The following is a 22,966-nucleotide window of genomic DNA, read 5'->3' as shown; positions in this document are numbered from 1 at the left end:
TTCTTGGCTTATAAATATGGTTTGTAATTCCAAAAATATGATTCTACTGCCTTTGTGCTAGTGTTGTCATATCCTTTTACATGTGTTCTAAATCCCATTTTAAAGTATTATACTTTTGCTTTAAACCAACAGTTGTCTTTTAAGGAAATTGTGGAAAGAAAATCATAGTCTTTTATATTTACTCTTTCTGTTTCCTTTTATTTTTCAAGTTTCTATATGATTTCTCTTTCTACTTGAAGAATATTTTTTAGCATTTCTTATAGTGTATATCTGATAATAATACATCTCAGCTTTCATTTACTGATAATGTATTTATTTGATTCTAATTTTTTAATGTCTTCAGTAGATACAGAATCTGGATTGACAGTCTTTTGGCATTTTAAGATGATATTCCATTGTCTTCTTTACTATACAGTTTCTAATGAGAAGTCAAGTATTATTTGTATTGTTGTTCTAGTATATTTCTTAATCTGTCCTCCCCTCATCCTCTGTCCCTGGCTACTTTCAAGATTTCTAGCGTACTACCGATTTTTCAGCAGTTTTGCTGTGATGTGTTTCAGAGTGATTTTCTTTGAATTCATCCAATTATAGGACAACTGAAATTCATGGACTAATAATTTGATGCTTTTCTTCAAACCTGGGGAAATTTCAGCTGTTGTTTCTTTGTACTTTTAATCTTACTACTTTTATTAGGGAATTTTTATTACATGTATGTTACACCATTCAGTAGTTTCACAGACTCCTGAAGTTTTTTCTGTTTTCTTACGTATATTTTGTCTGTTTTATAGATTAAATTGTTCTACAAATCTGTCTTCATTTTAATTAATGCCATCTTTGTTCTTTTCTTAAGCACATCCAAGGGCAAAGTTTTTGGTTATGTAATTTATATTTTTGTTGTCAGTTCACTTCAGTCGCTCAGTTGTGTCCAACTCTTTGTGACCCCAAGGACTACAGCAGGCCAGGCCTCTCTATCCATCGCCAAATCCCAGAGTCTACTCAAACTCATGTCCATGGAGTCGGTGATGCCATCCAACCATCTCATCCTCTGTCATCCCCTTCTCCTCTAGCCTTCAATCTTTCCCAGCATCAGGGTCTTTTCCATTGAGTTAGTTCTTTGCATCAGGAGGCCAGAGTTTTGGAGTTTCAGCTTTAGCATCAGTCCTTCCAATGAATATTCAGGACTGATTTCCTTTAGGGATGGACTGGTTGGATCTCCTTGCAATCCAAGGGACTCTCAAGAGACTTCTCCAACACCACAGTTCAAAAGCATCAGTTCTTCGGCACTCAGCTTTCTTTATAGGCCAACTCTCACTTCCATACATGACTACTGGAAAAACCATAACTTTTACTAGATGGACCTTTGTTGGCAAAGTAATGTCTCTGCTTTTTAATATGCTGTGTATGTTGGTCATAACTTTTCTTCTAAGGAGTAAGCATCTTTTAATTTCATGGCTGCAATCACCATCTGCAGTGATTTTGGAGCCCCCCAAATAAAGTCTCTCACTGTTTCCATTGTTTCCCCATCTATATGCCATGAAGTAATGGGACCAGATGCCATGATCTTCGTTTTCTGAATGTTGAACTTTAAGCCAACTTTTTCCCTCTCCTCTTTCACTTTCATCAAGAGGCTCTTTAGTTCCTCTTCACTTTCTGCCATAACAGTGGTGTCATCTGCATATCTGAGCTTATTGATATTTCTCCCGGCAATCTTGATTCCAGCTTGTGCTTCACTCAACCCAGTGTTTCTCATGATGTACTCTGCATAGAAGTTAAATAAGCAGGGTGACAATATACAGCCTTGACATACTCCTTTCCTGATTTGGAACCAGTCTGTTGTTCCATGTCCAGTTCTAACTGTTGCTTCCTGACATGCATACAGATTTCTAAGGAGGCAGGTCAGGTGGTCTGGTATTCCCATCTCTTTAAGAATGTTCCACAGTTTGTTGTGATTCACACAGTCAAAGGCTTTGGCGTAGTCAGTAAAGCAGAAATAGTGTTTTTCTGGAACTCTCTTGCTTTTTTGATGATCCAACGGATGTTGGCAATTTGATCTCTGGTTCCTCTGCCTTTTCTAAATCCAACTTGAACATCAGAAATTTCATGGCTCACGTACTGTTGAAGCCTGGCTTGGAGAATTTTTAGCATTACTTTACTAGCATGTGAGATGAGTGCAATTGTGCGGTAGTTTGAACATTCTTTGGCATTGCCTTTCTTTGGGATTGGAATGAAAACTGACCTTTTCCAGTCCTGTGGCCACTGCTGAGTTTTCCAAATTTGCGGGCATATTGAGTGGAGCACTTCACAGTATTATCTTTTAGGATTTGAAATAGCTCAACTGGAATTCCATCACTTCCACTTGCTTTGTTCCTAGTGATGCTTTCCAAGGTCCACTTGACTTCGCATTCCAGGATGTCTGGCTCTAGGTGAGTTATCACACCATCGTGATCATCTGGGTCATGAATATCTTTTTTGTATAATTCTTCTGTGTATTCTTGCCACCTCTTCTTAATATCTTCTGCTTCTGTTAGGTCCATACCATTTCTGTCCTTTATTGTGCCCATCTTTGCATGAAATGTTACCTTTGTATTTCTAATTTTCTTGAAGAGCTCTTTAATCTTTCCCATTCTGTTGTTTTCCTCTATTTCTTTGTACTGATCACTGAGAAGGGCTTTCTTATCTTTCCTTGCTATTCTTTGGAACTCTGCATTCAGGTGGGTATATCTTTCCTTTTCTCCTTTGTCTTTTCACTTCTCTTCTATTTGCAGCTATTTGTAAGGCTTCCTCAGACAAACATTTTGCCTTTTTGCATTTCTTTTCCTTAGGGATGGTCTTGATCCCTGTCTCCTGTACAGTGTCATGAACCTCTGTCTACAGCTCTTTAGGTACTCGCTCTAACAGATTTAATCACTTGAACCTTTGTCGCTTCCACTGCATAATCATAAGGGATTTGATTTAGGTCATACCTGAATGGCCTAGTGGTTTTCCCCACTTTCTTCAATTTAAGTTTGAGTTTGGCAATAAGGAGTTCATGGTCTGTGCCACAGTCAGCTCCCAGTCTTGTTTTTGCTGACAGTACAGAGCTTCTCCATCTTTGGTTGCAAAGAATATAATCCATCTTATTTTGGTATTGACCATCTGGTGATGTCCATGTGTAAAGTCTTCTCTCGTGTTGTTGGAAGAGGGTATTTGCTATGACCAGTGTGTTCTATTAGCCTTTGCCCTGCTTCATTTTTGTTGTAGTCTTACTTTTTTAGGTGCAGTTCCCTATCTCATCACTCATTAAGATCATCTTTTCCTTTAGTGCCTCAAAGATAACTCTATAATAGTTATTTTTAAGTCCCTATTGTAAAATCCAACGCTTGAAATATCTGGAAGACAATTTCTATTGACTTATTTTCTTGACTGTGTGTTACAATTGCCTGTTTTTTTTGTTTTTTTTTTTTTACATTTTAAATATTAAATGAGAAATGTCTTTTTACTAGACATTATAGATATTATCTGCTTATACTGTAGAGATTATAGATTGTCATCTTCGTCTGAGGAATGTTGATTCTTTTTTCTTATTGGTTGCCCAACTTAAAATGTTGTTGGCTTGATTTTACTCTTTGTTGGGCCAGATCTTTGAAAAACCTCTAACTTTATAGAATTTAACCTCTAAACTCTGTGCCCCCTTAAAATCTTGTCAAGTATTGGGTTACACCTCTGCTAGAGAATCTAGAGTAAGTCTTACTGTAGGGTGTGGGCCTTACTCTATAGCATGGCCTAAATTTAAAGTGTATCTCAACTGGATCCCTTGCATGTTGATGAGTGGTTAACAAGGGGTCTCCATTCTCAATTGGGTCTATATGTCATCATCTTCCAACACTACTGGCCTTTAATATATGTCTTTAGCTCAGTTTCACTGCAGGCATTTTTGGATATGTCTTAGGGAGTCTTATATTGGTTTTCAGTTATTTTCATTGGGAGAAATAGGCTTGTATCAGCTCCTCTATCATATAAAGAAGTATAAGATCATAACTCTTACATCATAAAGTTAGTCTGACAGAATTCAGTCTTTGTAAAGAATAGTGCAGTAGGAACTCAGATACTACAGTTAGTGCTAGATTAAATTGTTACAACCATCTTTTTTTTTTCCCCTTTGGCCTGGTTTTGAACTTTATCTAAATGTTACCATACAGTATACTTTTTTTTTTTTTTTAACTTTTTATTGGAGTATAGTTAATTAACAATATTGTGATAGTTTCAGGTGGACAGCAAAAGGACTCTGCCATACATATGCATGTATCCTTTCTTCCCCAAGTTCCCCTCTCACGCAAGCTGCCAGATAGCATTGAGCACAATTCCTTGTGCTATGCAGTAGGTCCTTGTTGGTTATCCATTTAAAATATAGCAGTGTGTAGATGCCCATCCCAAACTCCCTAACTATCCCTTCCCCTGTCCTTCACCCCAGCAACTCTAAGTTTATTCCCTAAATCTGTGGAACACATTCTTCCTGAGTTCAGTTTCTGTCTTGTTTCTCATTCAATCATCCATTCATTTGTTCATTCATTACAGATACCTGAGCACCTGTGAGGTGTCAAGTATACTGGTAGGCACTTTGTATACAGTGTTGAGTTAAATAAAAAGTCCCTGCTGTTGTGGCATTTACAGGCCTAAGGTCCTTTATGTTTCCCCTGTTTGTTGAACTTGGACTAGGAACCTCTTTTGTATGTTCAGTTTAAGGTGTGGACTAGTCAGCCCTACAACTGACTCATATCTTGCCTTTTCCTGGGACTCTGCTTGATTTCCTTTTCAGGTTTCTGTGACAGAGAAATATTTTTACAACTGCTCAAACAGTGGTTGAAAAGTTGTCCCCTTATAATTTCTGTCAAACTTTTCATCCCTTGATGCAGGCAAGAGCTTAGTCTTGGTTTTTAGGCAGTATTGGGAAGTGTACAAAATCAAAATAGAATAGGTAGCCCAGCTAGCAAAGGTAGCCAGTTGACTTGAAGCAGGAAAACGGAGAAAAGAGAGGTGAGGACAGAAAGTAGCCACTGGTGCTGGAAATGGGTGAACTATCTCAAGAAAATGTTAAAACCTTGTGATTATTGCTAAGGACAATGATGAAAATCTTGTGTTTTAAAAAAGTGGAGTGAAGAATGACCAAGAACACTAAAATAATTTATGTCAATAAATGAAAAACAAATCAGTTTCTAAAGTATCTCCTTCAAAGATAATGTTAAAGCTAGCTATTACAATGAAACATGTAGTTTATAAAATTCTACATATAAAATTCTGACCTATTCCTTCTTTGATGGAATTGCAGTCATGTGTAACACAGATGTACTTTTTAATATCTTGATAAAAGATAATTTATGAAAAATATAGTTTGTAATTTTTAAATGACTTTCTTGAGTAAAGAAAAGTTGCTCAACCTTTTGATTGATTGGTCTAAGAAGACATAACTGTGTCTTCTGTAATGCAGTGAAGTCAAAAATTACTTGGGAATTGGTTCTAGAGTCCTTTTTAAGTTGAAAATTGGGTATGGCCAAAATACTCTTAAAATTCCCTTTAACCAGTTGTAAAGTATGTATGTGGTTTTAAGCACAACCTCATGTCATAATATGCATATGTAAAGTTATTATCTGTATGATAATGTAGCAGGATCATATTTATAAAATACTCAAGTGTTTCACTGTCAGAAGCACTGGAGCAAATTTATGAAGATTCTAACTTGGTGGCTCTTTCTGTTCATGGTCATCTTTTTCATAAGAGCTGATTTTTCGATTTAGTTAGTGTTTCTCTATGGTTCTCAACTTTTTTTAAAAAAACATGGTGATGGTGCTCAGTGAGACTATACTTGTTTGGATGGGCACTTTACCTTTTAATCCTTTTTTTGGCAGCACTGCATGGCTTGTAATATTTTCCCAGCCAAGGATCCAACCAGGGCTCCCAGCAGTGGAAGTGCAGAATCCTAACTACTGAACCACCAGGGGATTCCCTGAACACTTTATCTTTTCATGGTCAAGGCATTATTAAAATGTATATATCCTTTTGTTGTGTTTTTCTTTATGTGAGATAACATTTTAGGGCTTTAAGTTCTCCAGTGCGTGCATATGTTCTTTGAGTAGAATGGTTGTTGCATTAAAAAATAATAATTTGAAAAAAGTTTCTGTTGTTGAACAAGTAAAATCAAATTTCTGTAAGTTAAATATCAATATTGTTTTAATGTACTGAAGCTAAAGATTGGGTAGATGGGATGTGAGCAGATTGTGAAGTGTCTTAAAAGCTATGTAGAAACTTAGAATAAGGAGCGGTTGCACTTCTTATAAAGAAAAGTAGTATGATCAAAATATGGTTTAATAAGGTTTTAATCTCACAGAGGCATTAGTTTAGGTCAGAGTAGGGGAGGGCAGAGGATGAGTTACAATTCATTAATTGTAATCCAGGGATGAAATGAAGTGCTGAACCAAAGGGATACCATTTATTTTTTTTTTCAACAAATATTCATTAATAGCCAGTTATGTTCCAGGCTTTGCGAGAATTGAAGATTAAGATACTATTTCCATGATCTTTTGGTACAGAAGATTTACTAACCAGGATGTAACACAATGATGCTAATGATTGATAAAATGTACTACATTTAACTTTTTGTCTCTTACAAAAGACACCATAAGAGAGTGAAAAGGCAAGGTTCAGAGTAGGGGAAAAACCATTTAAAACATCTTTTAAAGAACTCTTAAAAGTCAGTGAGAAGGACAACTGTATAGGAAAATGAGCAGTAGAATTAAACAGTCCTACCACAAAGAAAAAGCTATCCAAATAACTTGTAAAAAGATTTTCATCATTATTAGTCATCAGAGAAATACAAATTAAAATCACAATCAGATAACATATCTACCAGAGTGGCTAAATATTTAAATTTTTAAGTTTGGGGGATAATTATAGATTCATAAGAAGTTAGAAAAATAGTTCAGAGAGGTCCACTGTACGCTTCATCTAGATAACCGTGAAAGGTTATCATCTTAGATAATTATATCTAATATATTAGATAAACCATAATTAAAGCACAATATTAAAACCAGGAAATTGATGTACATTATCACAATGATAATATGTATGTATAGTTCTGTGTCATTTTATCACATGTTGATTCACATAACTACCCTCAAAGTCAAGGCACTGAATTGTTTTTTCAGCACAAAGATCTCCCTTGTGTTCAAAAAAAAAAAAAAAAAAAAGATCTACCTTCTGCTATTAAATTTACACCCATCTGCTCCCTTCTGCTATTCCTAATCCTTGGTAGCCACTAATCTGTTCTCTCTCTCTGCAATGTTGTCATTTTGAGAATGTTACATAAATGAAATTGTATAGCATGTTACCCTTTGAGACTGACATTTTTTTCAGTCATAATGCCCTTGAGGTCCATTCAAAATGTTTATATCCATAGTTTCATCCTTTTCAAAAGGACTAAATTTTTAAAAACTGACAATCCCAAGTGTTGATGAGAATGTAGAGCAATATGAACTTACATATTGCTAGTTGGAATATAAATAGGCACAACCACTATGAAAGTGTATTTGCCAATTTCTACTAAAGTTGAAGTGCACCACCTAATTCAGCAATTCCACTCCTAGTAAATACTTAATAAAAATATATGTCATGTCTGCTGTCATAAATCACAGGAATATTTTTTTTTGGGGTCTAGCTCCTAAAGTAAAGGGAATAAAAGCAAAAATAAACAAATGGAACCTTATTAAACTTAAACAATTTTTGCACAGCAAAGGAAATCTTCAACAAAAGGGAATGACAACCTACCAACAGAGAGAGATAATATGCAAATTATATGACCAGTAAAGGGTTAATACCCAACATGTATAAATAGCTCATATAACTCAATTAAAAAAAAAAAAAGACTAAAAAATTGGTCAAAGAACTGAAGAGACATTTTTCCTGAGGACAGGTGGCCAACAGGCACATGAAAAGATGCTCAGCATGATTAATCATCAGGGAAATGCAAGTCAAAACCACAATGGGATATCACCTCACATCTGTCAAAATGACTCTCATCCAAAAGAACACAAATAACAAATGTTGGTGAGGGTATGGAGAAAAGGGAACCCTCCATGCTGTTGGTTGGAATGTAGATTGGTGCAGCCACTGTGCAAAGCAGTATGGAGGTTTCTCAAAAATCTAAAAGTAGAACCACCATGTTACCTGACAATTCCAGTCCTGGGTATATATCTGAGAAAAAAACAAAAACACTTAATTTAACAAGATACACACACCCCAATGTTCATAGCAGCAATATTTATAAGTGCCAAAATATAGAAGCATCCAAAATGTGCATCAACAGATGAGTGGATAAAGATGTGATGTATGTGTTTATATGTGTTTATGTGCACACACAGAACAATGGAGTACTATGCAGCCACAAAAAGAACAAAATTTTGCCATTTGCGGCACTGTGGATGGACTTAGAGAGCATTATGCTAAATGAAGTAAGTCAGAGGAAGTATGATCTCATTTATATGTGGAATCTAAAAAACACAGCAAACTAGAGAATATAACAAAAAAGAAACATTCTCATGGATATAAGAACAAACTAGTGGTTACCAGCCTGAGAGGAAAGGAAGGATGGGCAATATAGAGGTGGGTTAGTAAGAAGTACAAACTATTGAGTATAGGATAAGCTTATCCTTGGTAGCTTGTACATATCCTTAGTATGTTGTACATATCCAAGGACTGTAACCAATGTTTTATAATAATTATAAATGGAATATAACCTTTAAGAATTGTGCACCACTGTGTTGTACCCCTATCACATAGAATTGTTCTTGTTGTTGTTTAGTTGCTCAGTTGTGTCCGATTCTTTGTGACCCCACGGACTTTAGCCCACGGGGCCCCTTTGTCCATGGGATTCTCCATGCAAGTATATTGGAGTGGGTTGCCATTTCCTACTCCAGGGGATCTTCCCGACCCAGGAATGGAACTGGCGTATCCTGGAAGTCTCTTGCATTGCAGGCACCTGGGGATAGCCTGTATAATATAGAATCAGATCAGATCAGATCAGATCAGTCACTCAGTCGTGTCCGACTCTTTGCGACCCCATGAATCGCAGCACGCCAGGCCTCCCTGTCCATCACCAACTCCCAGAGTTCACTGAGACTCACGTCCATCGAGTCAGTGATGCCATCCAGCCATCTCATCCTCTGTCGTCCCCTTCTTCTCCTGCCCCCAATCCCTCCCAGCATCAGAGTCTTTTCCAATGAGTCAACTCTTCACATGAGTGGCCAAAGTACTGGAGTTTCAGCGTTAGCATCATTCCTTCCCAAGAAATCCCAGGGCTGATCTCCTTGAGAATGGACTGGTTGGATCTCCTTGCAGTCCAAGGGACTCTCAAGAGTCTTCTCCAACACCACAGTTCAAAAGCATCAATTCTTCAGTGCTCAGCCTTCTTCACAGTCCAACTCTCACATCCATACATGACCACAGGAAAAACCATAGCCTTGACTAGACGAACCTTTGTTGGCAAAGTAATGTCTCTGCTTTTGAATATGCTATCTAGGTTGGTCATAACTTTCTTTCCAAGGAATAAGCGTCTTTTAATTTCATGGCTGTAGTCACCATCTGCAGTGATTTTGGAGCCCAGAAAAATAAAGTCTGATACTGTTTCCACTGTTTCCCCATCTATTTCCCATGAAGTGATGGGACCGGATATATAAATATATATATATTATATATATATATATATATAGAATATTATATATCAATTATTACTATTCAATCACCCAGTTGTGTCTGACTCCTTGCAACGCCATGGACTGTAGCATGCCAGACCTCCCTATCCTGCACCATCTTCCAAAGTTTGCCCAAGTTCATTTCCATTGCATCATTGATGCCATCCAGCCATCTCATCCTCTGATGCCCTCTTCTCTTTCTGGCCTCAATCATTCCCAGCATCAGGGACTTTTCCAATGAGTCAGTCGTTCACATCAGGTGACCAAAATACTGGAGCTTCAGCTTTAGCATCAGTCCTTCTAATGAGTATTTGGGGTAGATTTCCCTTAAGATTGACTCATTTGATCTCCTTGCAGCCCAGGGGACTCTCAGGAGTCTTCTCCAGCACCACAGTTCGAAGGCATCAGTTCTTTGGTGCTCTGCCTTCTATATGGTCCAGCTTTCACAATCACAAAATAAATGTCAATTATACTTCAGTTTAAAAGAAAAAGAGAAAGGGACTAACCTGGTGGTCCAGTGGTTAAGACTCCACACTTCTGCTGCAGGAGGCATGGATTCAATCCCTGATCTGGAAACTAAGATCCCGCATGCCATGTTACACAGCCAAAAAGAAGAGAGAGAGAAAAGAAATAAACCTATATTTTAAGAGTCCCAGATATAGAAAACAAACTTATGGTTACCAGGGGATAGGGCAGGGGGAGAGAGAAACTGGGAGGTTGGGACTGACATATATAGACTACTATATATAAAACAGATAACTAATAATAACCTGCTGTATAGCATAGGAAACTCTACTCAATACTCTATAATGACCTAAATGGGAAAAGAATCTTAAAAAAGTGAATACATGTATAACTGATTCACTTACTGTACACCTGAAAGTAATACAACATTGTAAATCAACTGTATGCCTATAACAATTTTTTAAAAAGAGGGAAAAAATATGTCTGTTGACCAAAGTAAGTGTTCTGTAAAAACAGTTATGGTAACATTTTTTATAATGACTATTGTCTGAAAAGGACCTGAATGCTCATCAACAGTAGAATGGATTTTTAAAAAATCATGGTTTGATCATTGCAGGGATGGACAAGCTTTTTCTGTAAAGAGCTATGTAGTAAATATTTTAGGCTTGGTGTGTCATACATTGACTATGGCAACTACTCAACCCTGCACTTGTAGCACTGGAGCCAGCCATGTGCAGTATATAAACAAATAGGTACTTAACAAAAACAAACTTGGCTTTTCGGGGCTGTAGTTTGCTGATCTCTGGTGTAGAGTCACAGACTATAAATGAATCTCGTAAAGATATTTTTGTGTAAAAGAAACCATATGTTGTGATTACTTTTTTATAAAATTGAAAGGCAAATGAATCTATAGAATTAAAGTCAGAGTGTTGGCTCTCTTTAGGAAGAAAGAGGGTAGTAATAGGAAGGTGCATGAAGGTACTTCTAGGGTGCTTAGTTATCTCTCTACCTAAATGGTGGTCCCACAGGTTCATTCACTTTTGACCCCTCATTGAGATATAAACTTATGATTTATGTCCTCAATAATGTGTATATATATCCAGCCAGTCCATACTAAAGGAGATCAGTCCTGTGTGTTCTTTGGAAGGAATGATGCTAAAGCTGAAACTCCAGTACTTTGGCCACCTCATGTGAAGAGTTGACTCATTGGAAAAGACTCTGATGCTGGGAGGGATTGGGGGCGGGAGGAGAAGGGGACAACAGAGGATGAGATGGCTGGATGGCATCACTGACTCGATGGACGTTGAGTCTGAGTGAACTCTGGGAGTTGGTGATGGACAGGGAGGCCTTGCATGCTGCGATTCATGGGGTGGCAAAGAGTCAGGCATGACTGAGCGACTGAACTGAACTGATATATATAAATTTGGGTGTGTTATACCTTAGTTAATTTTAAAAATTAAAAACAAAACAAACATATAATTTGTGTTCGTATCAGAACTGTGTTTATTCATTTTTGGCATGTGAGAAGCATACAATAAATGTTCACTGAAGTGAGTTGTTAATAGCAAGCTCTGTAGCAAGATAAGGGCCAGTGAAGAATAATAACTCTGAATTAGCTTCAAGAGTTTATTGAAGACATTTGGGAAAGTAATTTTGGTATGGGGGAAGTAATCATTTAAGACATTTTCATGGAAAAAAGATAGATCCTATTTTGAAAGGCTAACTGGATCTCCTAAATGGTGTGAACTGGCAAGTAGCTATTCATATTTGAATACAGAAGGAAAAGGTTGTTTGGTTAGCTATTAAGAGCAAGATGTCACAACTATTTTGTAATAAAGTTTAATTTGATTCATCAGACAAATTATTTTGTCTTTTACCTGTGTCCATTCTTTTTAGATGTTACGCTGTAAAAGGTTATGGACATATTAGCACTGAGTGATGTAGACATGATATAGGGTTTATTGGGGGAAAATAACCAGACGTAATACAATATAAGCAGCCCCTCAAACTCTTCCCCCCTCCCCCCATGGCTTTGGCCAGGCTTGGATAGTCTTCATGCACTATGGCCAAATGACCTTCCAGTAGAGAATGGCCTTTACCTTTGTAATGTTTTGCATATTTCTAGTCCAAGGCAAGGAAAATCTAAGTAAGTATGTAACGGAAATTAGAAGGTGGCCTAGGGACATGGATGGGCCCATTCTTCCTTAGAGCTAACAACTTAGACCTACTCAGCATCCTTGCTGCTAAGTTTATAAAAGGGGCTTGGAAATGAATCTTCAGATCCATCTAGATTTATCTTCCATCATATGTTTCCCCTATTAGAAAATGAGGTAGAAACTTCTTGGACTAGTATTAAAAGTCTACTGCTGCTGCTGCGGCTAAGTCGCTTAAGTCGTGTCCAACTGTGTGCAACACCATAGATGGCAGCCTACCAGGCTCCCCCATCCCTGGGTTTCTCCAGGAAGAACACTGGAGTGGGTTGCCATTTCCTTCTCCAATGCATGAAAGTAAAAAGTGAAAGTGAAGTCACTCAGTCGTGTCGGACTCTTAGCGACCCCATGGACTGCAGCCTACCAGGCTCCTCCGTTCATGGATTTTCCAGGCAAGAGTACTGGAGTGGGGTGCCATTGCCTTCTCCTAGCTTTCTCCAACTTCCTTATCAAGGCTTTTTGCCACTAGTTCTAAATAAATTCTCTCATTTATTTGAGTATCTTCTAATAAATGACTTTATTCCAAGCTTCTCATTTGTGCTCATAGTACCTAATTTAGGATTATTTTCCCTTTCTCTAAATTCTCATTTAAGGAGCTTCTTTTGTCTCATCTCCTCTGTGATGCCTCCTTTATGATCTCAATTCTTATACCAAATATTACACTTTTCATATACTGTCTAATATTATTTTTATTTGTACATTTCTTTCTCTCCATCTAACTGGTAAATTCCTTAAGGATAGGAAATGTGTATTAGATTACTTTGTAACCTCTATAATACCTTAATGGTCTTGTGTCTCAATGCTCGATAAGTAATTAATGATAAGAATGTATGTTCTTATAATATGTTTTAATTATAAAATGTTCCTAACATTTTAGGGTTCTTGATGCCACCTTTAGACTCTGAATATTAATTATTTTTAAGTGTAATGCTAGATTCTTTATTGGAACATCTTTTTTTATTCTGTTGCAATCAATTCCAGTTTTTAAAACTCATTTTTTTGAGATTGGTATCAATTATTGTCTGTTGGTTACTCTCTTAGCCAGTTTAGTAATTAGATTCCTCCATTTTACTTTAGCAAGAAGTTGAGAACTTTAAGAAGCTAAATCTCATTAGTAAAGAGCAATTTGAAAACCTAACACCTGAGCTTCCTTTTGAGCCAAACCAAGAAGTTCCTGTAGCAGCTTCACAGTCCAGGCAAGGTATGTAAGTCTGCTTTTCTGTAAGTGTCTAAATAATATTAAAGCAGTTCTAAATTGTTTTTAAAGTTTGCTGCTTTGTTATTTGTGGAAAACGTTTAGGTGTCTGATTAAAGACTAGAATTTTAAAACTCAGCTTTTATTTATCCTTTGATGAACTTCAAAACATTTTCAAGTCTTAAAAAATACAGATTGTAAATTTGGTAAGACAGCCATGTAGTAAATGGACATAGTTGAAATCCCATCTTACTCTTGATAAACAGGCAGAAAGGTGAACCAGGAGTTGTGTATTATATTACCAGATCATGCTCAAATCCAAATGCTTACTTAAAAAGTAAGCTTAATTGATTGGTTCTTTATGTGTCTTTCTTGATTTTAAGTTTGCTGGGAATCCTTCTCTTCGTGGAATAAGGAAACTTTTTCACTGACTTGCTGATTTCTTAAAATATACCATCAGTATAATTCTTTTGCTTTAAGGCCTTAGCTTTGTGTGAAAATGGAAATACATTTGGGAGATTCATAAATTGAATCTGACATTTTCAGATAAGTGTAACTGATTTTATTATAGTTTTTCTGGAAGGCAGATTAAAGAAAAACTTTTAATTTGGAAAACTTCAGACATATCCAAAAATAGAACAAATTGTATGATGAAACACCACGTGCCCATTATCTGCCTATGCATTAGCTACTTAATCATCTTGTAGCCAATTTTATTTCATCTTGACTCCACTCATTCTCTTTACCTCCCATTGGATTATTTTGAAGCAAACTCCTAATCATATTATTTATATTTTGTAATTTGTAAGTATTTTTGTATATATTATTAAAAAGAAAAGGACATCTATTTTAACACATAAATAACCCAGTACCATTATCATACTAAATAAAATTGTTAGTAAAATTCCTTAATATGAAATATCTAGTTGGTGTTCAAATTTTCTCATTCCTCACTCTAAAAAAAAGAAATCAGGATCCTTAAAAGTTCCAAACATTGCAGTATGTTGATATGTCTCTTTTAGTATATAGGTTCATACTGGTTTGTTTTTTTTTTCCCCTTGAACTTTATTGTTGTAGAAACTAGATTGTTTGCCCTGTATAGTATCTCACATTCTGGATTTTGCTGATTGCATCCCCATGGTCATCCAGCCATTTTCTGGTCCTGAATTTTCTTTAACTGTGATTTTGATACAGAGGCTTGAACAGACTGAGGCTCACATTTCTGTAAGAATATGTCATATATTGTTTTGAAAACTAGACCATGAGGCACATAATGCTTGATTCTTTCTTTTTGTTGGTGTTAGCTATTAACAGTCATTGCTTGTAGCTTTTGGTTCACATGGGGCTTCAAAATAGTGATAACTCTGTTTTCATAATTCTTTCTTAATTTAGTAGATTACGTCTGTAAAGAGAATTTCCGTTAATTGACTGTTTATCCTGAGATAGAGTTCTAACAGGAAAAGGAATAAATGCTTAATTCTTTGTTTTTGTTTACTGTTTCCAAAATAACAAGCTGGTTGTCTACATCCTTCTTTGGTGAGCAATGAGGATTCTTTTTGGTTTAGTGATTTAAAAATTTTAAATTTAATAATAATAATTTAAAAATTATCACTATGATCAAAACTACTAGAGTTCATCAATAAATTTGGTAGAGTTGCAGGATACAAAATTAATATATATATAGATATCAGTTGCATACTATCAACAAACTATCAGAAAGAGAAATTAAGGACCATCCCGTTTGCAATTACATTAAAAATAATAAAATACCTGTAAATAAGCCTGCCTACAGAGGTGGAAGACCTGTACTTGGAACTGTCAGAAACTGATGAAAGAAACTGAAGATGACAGAGACAGATGGAGAGATATACCATGTTCTTGGATTGGAAGAATTAATATTGTTAAAGTGAACATACTATTCAAGACAATGAACAGATTCAATGAAGTCCCTATCAAAATACCAATGACAAACTTCCGTGGTATTCCAGTGGTAAAGAATCTGCCTGCCAATGCAGGGGACACGGGTTTTGATCCCTGGTCCAGGAAGATTCCATATGCTGTGGGGCAACTAAGCCACTGCACCACAACTAATGAGCCTGATCTCTGGAATCCACAAGCTGCAACTTCTGAGCCCATGAGCCACAGCTCCCGAAGCCCTCACACCCTAGAGCCAGTGCTCCACAACAAAAGAAGCCACCACAATGACACACCCACACACCACAACTGGAGAGTATTAGCACCCACTCTTCACAACTAGAGAAAGCCCATGCACAGAAATGAAGACCAAGTGCAGGCCCCCTGCCCCTGCAAAAAAATGCCAATGGCATTTGTCACAGAACTAGAATAAATTGGAAGCCCGAAAGGTGCCAAATGATTATTTCTCAAGACTCTAAGCAGTCTTGAGAAAGAATAACAGTTGGAAGAATCAGAATCCCTAATTAAGACTATACTACAAATCATAGCAACCTAAGTGTCCATAAACAGATGAATAAATAAAGAAAATATACATATAGATAGTTCAATTCAGGTCAGTTGCTCAATCGTGTCCGACTCTTTGCGACCCCATGAACCACAGCACGCCAGGCCTCCCTGTCCATCACCAACCCCCAGAGTCCACCCAAACCCATGTCCATCGAGTCGATGATGCCATCCAACCATCTCATCCTCTGTCGTCCCCTTCTCCTCCTGCCCTCAATCTTTCCCAGCATCAGGGTCTTTTCCAATGAGTCAGCTCTTCGCATCAGGTGGCCAAAGTATTGTAGTTTCAGCCTCAACATCATTCCTTCCAGTGAACACCCAGGACTGATCTCCTTTAGGATGGCCATGAAAAAAGAACAGAGTTTTGCGATTTGCAGCAACATGGATAGACCTGGAGGGCATTATACTACATGGAATAAATCAGACAAAGACAAATACTCTATGATATGTCTTATATGTGGAATCTAAAAAATACAACAAACTAGTGAATTATAACAAAACAAGAAACAGACTCACAGATACAGAGAACAAACTAGTGTTTGCCAGTGGGGAGAATGAATGGGGATATTATGAGGTTAGGGGATTAGGAGGTATAAACTATTATGTGTGATATAGGCTACAAGGGTATAGTGTATAATATGGGGAATATAGCCAATATTTGGAGAAGGCAATGGCACCCCACTCCAGTACTCTTGCCTGGAAAATCCCATGGATGGAGGAGCCTGGTAGGCTGCAGTCCATGGGGTCGCTAAGAGTCGGACACAACTAAGCGACTTCACTTTCATTTTTCACTTTCATGCATTGGAGAAGGAAATGGCAACCCACTCCAGTGTTCTTGCCTGGAGAATCCCAGGGATGGCGGAACCTGGTGGGCTGCCATCTACGGGGTCGCACAGAGTCGGACACAACTGAAGTGACTTAGCATAGCATAGCCAATATTATTTATAATTATAAATGGAGTATTACCTTTATAAAAAATTGTGAATCACTATATTGTACATCTCCAACTTATATAATGTGTATCAGCTATACTTTGATTAAAATATCATTATGATCTCTTAAATGTATTTGATGAATTATACTCTCATCTTGTTGATACTTGTGCCATTTATCAGTTTATTGACTTTATCTACCTTTCGTTGCTTTGTTTTGTGATAATGGAGTTGGATTCTTAACTGTCTTATTTGCCAGCTGGCCTGATGTTAATTAAGCTTTGTCAGTATTCTAGTTGCTACTGAGTTGCTTATTGTTTCTGGGCCTTTTCCATTGAAAGAGCTTGGAAATTTTTTTAAGGAAAATTACATTATGAATTTATGTTGATAATTTTTGTTCACATTTAAGATTAAAGGTTTTAATTTATTAGATTTTATATTTGTACCACTTTTTACTTACATAAAAAAATACTCCTATGCACAGTAACAGAATTGTTTATCCTATAATAATTTAAAAATAACAATAATATTACTGTAAATACTAAAAGATGCTTACTTGTTTTAAAGTTCTTTAAACATTTAAAATTTGAACTGTTTAAAACTTTATATTTTTAAACTTTAAAAATGTTCTTAGGGTATTCCACTAGGGATGTTCAGAGTAATTATAAGATTTTTCATGTTGTTAAATTTGAGTTCATTAAAATTAACAATTTATGCTCCTCCCTACATCATAGAATTAAAGTCCCATGAGGTGTATTTTATTTTATTTATTTATTTATTTAAATTCCTGGGATCCACTTTTAACTGTTTAATAAATTATGCTATGCTATACAATACAGTTTTAAAATTCAGTGACTCAAAGTCATTTAAAGTGATTTTTGAAGTCAGAGTTAGCATGTGTATTTTTTTCATGGTTAAAGAAGTGACCATGTTTTCATTTTATTTTTAATTCGATAATAATTACTTTACAATATTGTGATAATTTCTGCCATATGTCAACATGAATTAGCCATAGGTATACGTATGTCCCCTCCCTCCCACCTTTTTCCCCCAACCCGCCCCTCTAAGGTTGTCACAGCGCACTGACTTTGAGTTCTCTGCATCCTACAGCAAATTCCCACTGGCTATGTTTTTACATATGGTAATGCATGTGTTTCAATGCTACTCTCTCAAATCATCCCACCCTCTCCTTCCCTTGCTGTGTCCAAAAGTCTGTCCTTTATATCTGCATCTCCTTTGCTGCTCTGCAGTAGGATCATCAGTACCATCTTTCTAGATTCCATATATATGCATTCAGTTCAGTTCAGTTAGTCGCTCAGTCGTGTCCGACTCTTTGCGACCCCGTGAATCGCATCACGCCAGGCCTCCCTGTCCATCACAAACTCCCGGAGTTCACTCAGACTCATGTCCATCGAGTCAGTGATGCCATCCAGCCATCTCATCCTCTGGCGTCCCCTTCTCCTCCTGCCCCCAATCCCTCCCAGCATCAGAGTCTTTTCCAATGAGTCAACTCTTTGCATGAGGTGGCCAAAGTACTGGAGTTTCAGCTTCAGCATCATTCCTTCCAAAGAACACTCACGGCTGATCTCCTTTAGAATGGACCGGTTGGATCTCCTTGCAGTCCAAGGGACTCTCAAGAGTCTTCTTCAACACCACAATTCAAAAGCATCAATTCTTCAGCGCTCAGCTTTCTTCACAGTCCAACTCTCACATCCATACATGACCACTGGAAAAACCATAGCCTTGATTAGAGCCCCCCAAAATAAAGTCTCTCACTGTTTCCATTGTTTCCCCATCTATTTGCCATGAAGTGATGGGACCAGATGCCATGATCTTAGTTTTCTGAATGTTGAGTTTTAAGTCATCTCTTTCACTTTCCTCTTTCAGTTTCATCAAGAAGCTCTTTGTTTCTTCTTCTCTTTCTGCCATAAGGGTAGTGTCATCTGCATGTTTGAGGTTATTGATATTTCTCAATAATCTCTTTGCTGACCCAGGGATTGAACCTGGGTCTCCTGCATTGCAGGCAGATTACTTACCATCTGAGCCATAGGAAAATGCCTATGGAAAAACATACTCCTGTGTATAAAATTGATGTGCTACATTATACATTATAATGTACAGTACATAGGAATATAGCCATTCTTTTGTAATAACTTTAAATGGAATAAAATCCATAAATATATTGAGTCACTATGCTGTATGCCTGGCAATCTTGATTCCAGCTTTTGCTTCATCCACAATATATATATAGTGTTTAATATATATACAATGTTTAATTCCTGAGAAATGGAAGGAATTCTATCTGGAGAGTCTGCAAATGGTTTGCCTGCATCTGAAATTTATGTTTTGGCCTTGGTGGGTTTGTGGGTACCAACCTGAATATAAATGATTATGCTCTTTAAGTAAAGTCTCAGATAATTACCCAAAGATTTTTTTTTTAATACAATGTTTTTGGAAAGCTTGAATTTTTTCCATACTTAGTTTCTTGTTCTCATTTTCATTTCTAAATCAACTGTATTTTAAAGTCTGTGTGTGTGTGTGTGGGTGTGTGTAAACCTTCATGTGCTATAATCTCCAAGTTTTAAAAATATGAACAAAAATAAAATTAAGCACAAATTAAGAAGACAGAAATCAATCCAATATATTGCTGAAAAATGTTGAATAGATTAACTTTCGGTTAGAAAGACAGTTATGGATTGGATTTAAAGGATATTCAGCTCTATGCTGTTTGTGTGTCATAAGTATACACAGAGATTGAAAGGTGAAAGGATGGGAAATGCTGTAAAACGCTGATAGTAATAAAAAAGAATTGCTGTTGCTTTAAAAAATAGAATTTGAGGTGAAAAAAAAAATTTTGTTTCACTGTCATTAATATCTATCTTCCTGTTTATCCTCTAGACCTGATCCAAACACACTTCCACCCCTCACCCCCAAATCAGCTTTAGCTGGTGCCCTAGAGATCTTTGTGTTTAAGACGGGTCAAGTCAATCATCATCTTCCCTGACAGCACTGGATCAGTCATTCTTTGTCTTGAAACATTCTTCTTCCTAGATACTGTTTGCTTAGTTCTCATTCAACTTCATGGAGTCTTTTATTTGCTGCTTCTTTCCCATTTCCCCAGGCTTTGGATGCTTTAGCACTTAATCTTTCAAATTTCTTCTTTCTGATTCTCAGTAACTCTGCAGGTAATAGTATTTAGTTTCATGTTTTTAAATGGCATCCTTATAGTGCTGCTGCTGCTGCTAAGTCACTTCAGTCGTGTCCGACTCTGTGCGACCCCATAGACGGCAGCCCACCAGGCTCCCCTGTCCCTGGGATTCTCCGGGCAAGAACACTTGAGTGGGTTGCCATTTCCTTCTCCAATGCATGAAAGTGAAAAGTGAACGTGAAGTCGATCAGTCGTATCCGACTCTTAGCGACCCCGTGGACTGCAGCCTACCAGGCTCCTCCATCCATGGGATATTCCAGACAAGAGTACTGGAGTGGGGTGCCATTGCCTTCTCCAATCCTTATACTGCTGCTGCTGCTGCTGCTAAGTCGCTTCAGTTGTGTCCGACTCTGTGCGACCCCAGAGACGGCACCCACCAGGCTCCCCCATCCCTGGGATTCTCCAGGCAAGAACACTGGAGTGGTTGCCATTTCCTTCTCCAATGCATAAAAGTGATTATCAAATTTATATGTACAGACTCCATCCTGTATTCTGAATAAATAACTGTGTTTCAGCAGTTTCACTTGGATATTTTATAAACATGTCAAACTTCATATGGTGAAAATTGAAAGTCTGAATTCCCACCCCTTTCCAAGGAATTCTCCCAGACTTCCACATCTCTATGATATGTTAACTGTATCTTTCTAGTTCTACAGGGAAAAAAAAATCTTGATGTTATTTTTGATCTCTTTCTTTTTCAAGCTCTTATTTCTTATTCCTTGGCAGATTATTTCCATTATCCTTTAAAATATATCCAGAAGCTAACCACTTCTCATCTTCACTACTTCTATCACTCTCACAAAAGCTACCATCATTTTACATTGGTTAATTATAATAACTCCTAATCTATCTCCTTCCTTTCATTCCACTTTATAGGGATCCAGAATTGTCTTTTTTATTTCTTTTTTTAAAAGATATCATTTATACTCAGTAAATTTCACTTTATTCATATACAGATTTGGGAATTTTGACAAATACATAGTCTTGTAGTTACCAACTACTCAAATTACAGCAAAGTTCTATTACTCTGCTCAAATTCTCCTATGCCTCTTTGTAGCCAACCCCATGCCTAGCCTTTGGCAGCCTGTTTTCTGTTTTCTACTTCTATAATTTCACCTTTACCAGAATACCATATAAATGGAATTGTATAGAGTGTCACCCTTTGTGTCTGGCTTCTTTTATTTACTGTAATGCATTTGAGATTCACCCATATTTTGTGTGTCCTTTTTATTGGTAAGTAATATTCCTTCACATGAATATAAGCAATTTACCATTAGTTGAAGAACATGTGGGTTGTTTTTAATTTTTGGTGATTGTGAATAAAGATGCTATAAATATTTGCTTGTAGGTTTTGATAAGATAAGTTTTCATGTCAGTTGGGTAAATACTTGGAGTGGGATTGCTGGATCATGCGGTAAGTGTTTTTAACTTTATAAGAAACTGTCTAATGGTTTTCCAAAGTGGCTATGTCACTTTGCATCCCCACCAGTAATGTATGAGGGTTCCCATTGCTCCATGTCTTCACCAGCAGTTTGTATTGCAAAGTTTTAAAATATTTTTCCCTTTCTATTAGGTATGTAGTAGTGTCTCATTTTGGAGAAGGCAATGGCACCCCACTCCAGTACTTTTGCCTGGAGGATCCCGTGGATGGAGGAGCCTGGTGGGCTGCAGTCCATGGGGTCGCTATAGTCGGACACGACTGAGCGACTTCACTTTGACTTTTCACTTTCACGCATTGGAGAAGGAAATGGCAACCCACTCCAGTGTTCTTGCCTGGAGAATCCCAGGGATGGGGAAGCCTGGTGCGCTGCCATCTCTGGGGTCGCACAGAGTCGGACATGACTGAAGCGACCTAGCAGCAGCAGCAGTGTCTCATTTTGACTAACAGTGCTGAGCATTTTTTTTTTTTTTTTTGCTATTGGTATATCTTTGGTGAAGTGATTGCTCAAGTATTTTGAGATTTTTTTTTTTTTTTTTTTTAGTTGTTTCCTTGCTGAGCTTTCAGAGTTCTTTATTCTAATCCAAGTCTTTATTCAGTTCAGTTCAGTTCAGTTCAGTCGCTCAGTCGTGTCTGACTCTTTGCGACCCCATGAATTGCAGCACGCCAGGCCTCCCTGTCCATCATCAACTCCCAGAGTTCACTCAAACTCATGTCCATCGAGTCGGTGATGCCATCTAGCCCTCTCATCCTCTGGCGTCCCCTTCTCCTCCTGCCCCCAATCCCTCCCAGCATCAGAGTCTTTTCCAATGAGTCAACTCTTCGCATGAGGTGGCCAAAGTACTGGAGTTTCAGCTTTAGCATCATTCCTTCCAAAGAACACCCAGGACTGATCTCCTTTAGAATGGACTGGTTGGATCTCCTTGCAGTCCAAGGGACTCTCAAGAGTCTTCTCCAACACCACAGTTCAAAAGCATCAATTCTTCAGCGCTCAGCTTTCTTCACAGTCCAACTCTTACATCCATACATGACTACTGGAAAAACCATAGCCTTGACTAGACGGACCTTTGTTGGCAAAATAATATCTCTGCTTTTGAATATGCTATCTAGGTTGGTCATAACTTTCCTTCCAAGGAGTAAGTGTCTTTTGATTCCTATGTAATTTTCACATATCTTCCCCCAATATAAAGATTTATCTTTTCATTTCTTAAGAATGCCTATTGGGAGTTCCTTGGTGGTCTAGTGGTTAGGATCTAGGACTTTCTCTGTTGTGGCCTGGTTTAATCTCTGGTTGGAGAACTGTGATCTTGAAAAAACTGTG

At 37.3% G+C, this 22,966-nt stretch overlaps 1 protein-coding gene across 13 annotated transcripts in view; it reads left to right on the top strand.

Moving 5' to 3' along the window:
* The window catches only part of LARP1B (La ribonucleoprotein 1B), a 134,375-nt gene that overhangs the window by 70,058 nt on the left and 41,351 nt on the right, over positions 1-22,966 (top strand). For 10 of the 13 annotated variants that reach the window (XR_008703572.1, XM_055550534.1, XM_055550537.1 and 7 more), the window contains exon 12: positions 13,472-13,595. The exons of 1 other annotated variant lie outside the window; for it this stretch is intronic. Coding sequence is in view for 11 of the 12 variants with exons in the window: in XM_055550534.1 (XP_055406509.1) it covers positions 13,472-13,595 (124 nt within the window). In the remaining variant the exon portion in view is untranslated. Of the gene's footprint in view, positions 1-5,882; positions 6,022-13,471; positions 13,596-15,370; positions 15,862-22,966 lie in introns of those variants that run through there. 2 more of the 13 variants (XM_055550539.1, XM_055550542.1) reach the window with 2 other exon arrangements.

This window comes from Bubalus kerabau, chromosome 16, assembly GCF_029407905.1.
Source record: "Bubalus kerabau isolate K-KA32 ecotype Philippines breed swamp buffalo chromosome 16, PCC_UOA_SB_1v2, whole genome shotgun sequence".
Taxonomy (NCBI): Eukaryota; Metazoa; Chordata; class Mammalia; order Artiodactyla; family Bovidae; genus Bubalus; species Bubalus kerabau.
The sequence above is the reverse complement of the archived record's forward strand: the minus strand, read 5'-3'. Positions and strand labels throughout refer to the sequence as shown.